The sequence below is a fragment of the Loa loa genome, assembly GCF_000183805.2.
Source record: "Loa loa unplaced genomic scaffold supercont3.113, whole genome shotgun sequence".
In the NCBI taxonomy this organism is placed as follows: domain Eukaryota; kingdom Metazoa; phylum Nematoda; class Chromadorea; order Rhabditida; family Onchocercidae; genus Loa; species Loa loa.
Window position 1 is genome coordinate 167,661 of NW_018108293.1, and position 5,138 is coordinate 172,798.

The following is a 5,138-nucleotide window of genomic DNA, read 5'->3' on the forward strand; positions in this document are numbered from 1 at the left end:
CAAGAAAGTACTGCTTGGACGTGATATATTTGGTCGAAAAAGTTTACTATGGAAACGAGTGGATACAAAATTTTATTTTTCCATTTTCGTTTGCGATAGGCAGGTAATGAGATTAATTAGTCAGTGTTAAAAAATGGATGTTTGCACCGTCAGTAATCAAATCTCTGATAAACTTTCCCAAACATTTTTCAGCGGAGCTGGTACGATGTGCCATCGGGCACGGTAACTGTTCTTGATTTGTGCAATAAGGGAAATACCACTATATTTCATGTTTTCGAAGCCAGCGGACCATGGGTAGAACAATTTAATACACTTTGCCTGGTGGAGAGGAAACTAGTTTCGGAAAGATTCATACCTTCACATGAACTGGGTTTTAAAAATGTGTGTTAAATTGTGCTTTTTTTCCTGTATGATGTGATGATTTACATAAGTTACAGAAAAGATGACATACTGGGGTTAAATTTTCGCTTTTGACGGGAATATGAGATTACTGGATTTATCAATTCTACAGATTGTGTGAATCTGATTGCTTACATTCTCAGAAATAAGTGTAAAGAAGCAAATAAGAGAGTAAAAGTTACTGAAGTGAGGAAATTAGATTATAAAAACAGTACCTTTACTCTTATTTGATGCTTTTATAATATTTTTCTATAGGTAAATCGCGAAGATATGGCGAAGATTATGTTGAAACAGTTGAAAGAAGCTGTACATCGTACAGTTTCTAACCTGGATGTATTTACGAAATCTATATCACTGTCGTTCAGTGGTGGTGTGGACAGTTTGTTAATTGCTCATTTGATGGCTCACTGTATGCCGCAAAATGTAATATTCGATCTAGTGAATGTCGCTTTTGACAAGGGGGAGGTCTGTAATATTTTTTTTTCATTTGTTCTTAGGATTAGTGCTGTTTTTTACTGATTTTTTTCAAATGAAATGAAAATCTATTTCAAGAATTACGATGGGGCTCCAGACCGACCACAAAGCAAAAAAGCATTCAAATATCTAAAATCTTGCTACCCTGAACTCTCTCTTCGCCTGCTTCTGGTTAATGTTGATCTGAATGAATTGGTATATTGCCGAAAAAAATTTATATCAAGTGCAGTGGCTCCAGCTTGCTGTGTCTTAGATGATTCGATTGGATGTGTGCAATGGTTCGCTGCTCGTGGTGAAGGGCTCCTGTTCGAAGATGAGGAGAAGCCTTTCGTACCTACAAAGTTGGTAATGCTCATTTTGTGAAACTTCATATCACTGTATACTTCAGGTTTTCAAACATCTGTCTTGACTAAAGGAGAATCCATCCCTCCATATAAATTAGCGAATTTCAATCAGTGTTTTTGCTTTAGATCAGAAGCCGGTGTGGTATTTGTCGGTAGCGGTGCAGACGAATTGTTTGGTGGTTACATGCGGCATAGAACCACCTATCTGAAGAAAGGAAGAAACGCGGTAGTGGAAGAATTGCGTAAAGAATTAAGTAGGATTGGTGAAAGAAATCTTGGACGTGATGATAGAGTGGTCTCAAGTCTAGGCAAGGATCTAAAGTTTGTGCTATGAATTTGCTCACTTATTGCTTAGTTTGCGCTTGTCATGCTCAACTAGTGCCAGAAAGCTGTCAATTTAAATTGGATTAAATGATTCTTTGGTGCTTTGCTTCTCTTCTGTATAATTGATCTGTGAAAAAATCTTGACTTCAACAGTTCTTACTTCAATTCTGTTTCCACCTTCTAGATCACCGTTTCTTGATGATTTATTCGTTGAATGGGTCAACTCTCTACCCCTCGAATGCAAAACTGATTTTACGCAACCTCGAGGGATTGGAGAAAAGTGGTTGGTACGAGATGCATTAAAGGTAGATTGTGTTATTGCATTAAGGCGGATTTGATGTGTATTTTCACTTTGCGAATGTTTTTCAGATATTGGGAACACCACAGTCGTTATGTCTTACTCCGAAACGTGCTATGCAATTTGGTACAAGAATAGCAAAATTGGAAAATCGAGGAGAAAGAGGAAATGACATTTGTCTTAGACTTTTGGAAGAATGAATTTGACAATGTTATTGTCAGTGGGTAATCGTCTTAAACTTTTCTGACTAAAGCTAGAAGTTCTTTTTTACACAAAATTTGGTTATTCCCGTACAATTAGAGAAATTTTGACATCACTTGCTTTGCCCCATGAACAAAAAGTTAGGGGATTCGATGGAGTAGGTTTGCGCGATACATACTGAAAATCGGAGTTGAGGATTGTGATTCCCTCCTGGTCCTTTCAGAAGTGCAAAATTGAAGTCATGTGCGTTTTTCAAGTGGTTTGCGAATGAGCCATTTGTGGCTCCGAAAATTCATACCTTACGCGATTACGTGAGAATCTTTTTGAAATTTTGTGTGCAAAAATATCTGCATTTAATTCTCTGGATCATTCTTTACAGGTTCAGCATATGCACTTATATCGATAGGGAGAGGGGTGAAAACAACTTGTGCAACGAGGTATAGTAAAGTGTCACTTCGCACCTTCAGGCAAGCCATTAGGAGACTGTAAAATTGATAATATATAAATTTGCTTCTATAAGATACTTCACAAATCAAATATGAACAATCGATGCGAACCATTGAATCTGCCGCAAAATAAGTAGTGTTCAGCAGTGCATCCTGTCATAAACAAAAGTTTTCGCAATTTGTTTTTGGGACAGACTTCTGGCTGATGGATCGAATCCCGACTGATGATGCATTTTTCTGATGAAGACCCGAAATTCAGTGATCAAAGAACCAGCATAGATAGTTATTGGGAATTCTCTTTTAAGATACTTGATATTCATTCTCTTCATTTTCTGTTCACTGAACCAGTCCACGACTCATCAGTAAAGTTCATCGCGATAAAAAGAATATAAACATAGGTTCGTAATTGGTTTTGAATTTATTAAATGGTCATCAAAGGGTCTGAGATTTATATGATCAAAATTGCTAATAATTATGACATAACCAGGAAAAGATTGGGCTCCTTCCGAAAAGTGACGATGAGTTGTTCGGAAAAAAGTGTTGCTGATCATATGGATAACTTTTTAGAACAAAACTGGTTTTCCGTTAGGTGAATATTTCGAAAAAAAAAAGTGAGATTCTTCACTTTTGTTTACTATCGTCATAAGAAAAATTGCTCCAAATCTTCATTTCTAGCTCTGGAAATTTTAGAGTTTGAAAGTAGGGACTCATGCTGGTGGCGTCTTGGATTTTTTTTTATTTCACCATTAAGTGAGCTCGAATAAGCAGATTGAAAACAAGCGGCCAGTAATTTTGCAAAAATTGTTTTATATTTATAGTTGTCGAAAAACCGAGGAATTTCGTAATATGTTAAAACAAGCAAAGTATTTGTTATTTAGAATATATCCCTAGATAAAGGATTCATCATTCACATACAAATTCAAATAAATGTTTCCCATACATGAAGTGATCAGTAGTTATCTGATTTCCATGTAAATTCTTGCCTGAGGATCAATATTGTATGTAGCTGTTGGAATATGTAAATCTTATATCAACTATTTTGATGTGACTCATATCGACTGTGTGAAGGTTTACCCTTCCTTTTGAAAGAGTTTATTTTTTTACTCAGTTTGATATCTGTCCGAGTCCTATAGCCTTCCGGACTTCATCCTTGAAGCAGATTTGTTTTGATCCCTTACCACTGGATTCTTCCCATGACACGTTTAATGCTACGGCCTTTGCTACAAATTCTCATTATTTTGCTGATATAATAATGTACTTTAGCATTGATTTTCTGTACCGGATTACTATTGCATTGTCACCAAAAGGATTCACGTAAGCTTGCTTCTATCTCAGTATCTCTTTTCAAAGCTTTTTCGCAACAGTGGTTACATAAGCGCAGAAAGCTGACTGATCAAATATGAGCTCAAGTTTGTTGATACAATGGTACAAAGATTTCAAAGTGAAAGATAAATGTTCAGAGAGTTGCAGAATTCATTTACTTACGTCTCAGCAGAATACTCTAGAAGAAGGCGACCGCTGCACAGACTTATGAGTACGCTGCAGTTAATTTTGTTTCACTTTCTGGATGAGTCAAAAAGGACGAAAGGACAAGAGTATGAGTTGTTCAGCCGTTAAATAAAGTTTGGAAAGTAGTGGATGTTGTGAGGGAAATTGCCTAGTTGGAAGGGACCGGCGATGAAGTTTGTGTTGTCTGACACGGATGCAAGGTGGTTGATAAAGGTTTATTGATGACGCAACAGTTTGTTGGCGAATACAGAAAATACAAAGACGGTTATAATTGGGGGGAAAAGAGGGGGGGGGAGGGGGTTGTGTGTTGAATTGGAAATGATTAAAGATTGAAGTTAAATTGGAGGTGGAGATGAGGAGGCCATCGATCATCGATACTTCGAAAAATTGATTTTAAAGATCCTGATATCGTGGGTGTGGTTTACAAAACTGATACATTGCGTAAAAGATTAATTCCCAAACAGAGGAATACGATGTCTGACAGAAGTCTGGATATGTACCATTGGATATAAACATGGTTATATTAAATGCTTTTACAATGTAGCCATCAATGTGCATAAGATGAGTTATCAGACCAGCTGCTCACTGGAAATCAAAGATTACAAGTAGCTTGATTGTCAAAATGGTAGTCCTTTAGCTACAATGTTATGAGAATTAGGTGAATGATTCATCACTTTGTATGTTGGAAATTTAATTTCAGTTCTTGTTTAATGAATCTCCTGCCGGAGAAATGATCTAAATAAGACAATATTTATTTATGAATCAAATTTGTAATGCACATACTTTGTTTTGGCGTATCATAATAAATTTCCCCGAGTTTTCCAACAAAGATCCTCTTTTGGCTAATGCCCACAGCGGTATATTTTGCTAAACAGTGTTTTTGTTCTGTAGTTGGAGTTGTTATTTGAAAACAAGCACGTCTCACATCTTTCGTATTGGATCTTGTACACTCCTGCTTTTAAAGTATAAAACAAATGTTAAATCCGTCAAGTATGAATTTGGAATATTTATATTTAATTTGATCTAATGTGAATTTCGAATGGTGAAACTGGTAGGTAAACAGAAGCTATTAGAAGTCATTTAATATAAACCAACCAGTATTCTAGATAATGCTAGTCAATATTCTTATTAGCACTGAGTAAC

The 5,138-nt window shown here is 36.2% G+C and overlaps 1 protein-coding gene across 1 annotated transcript in view; it reads left to right on the plus strand.

Moving 5' to 3' along the window:
* The window catches only part of LOAG_17688 (asparagine synthetase domain-containing protein 1), a 4,840-nt gene extending 1,915 nt beyond the window's left edge, over positions 1 to 2,925 (plus strand). Inside the window, exons 6-11 of the mRNA XM_020450353.1 lie at positions 655 to 864; positions 952 to 1,214; positions 1,344 to 1,538; positions 1,726 to 1,846; positions 1,911 to 2,063; positions 2,420 to 2,925. Of these exons, the coding sequence (XP_020305992.1) occupies positions 655 to 864; positions 952 to 1,214; positions 1,344 to 1,538; positions 1,726 to 1,846; positions 1,911 to 2,039 (918 nt within the window). The 3' untranslated portion in view covers positions 2,040 to 2,063; positions 2,420 to 2,925. The remainder of the gene's footprint in view (positions 1 to 654; positions 865 to 951; positions 1,215 to 1,343; positions 1,539 to 1,725; positions 1,847 to 1,910; positions 2,064 to 2,419) is intronic.
* Positions 2,926 to 5,138: the final 2,213 nt, after the last annotated feature.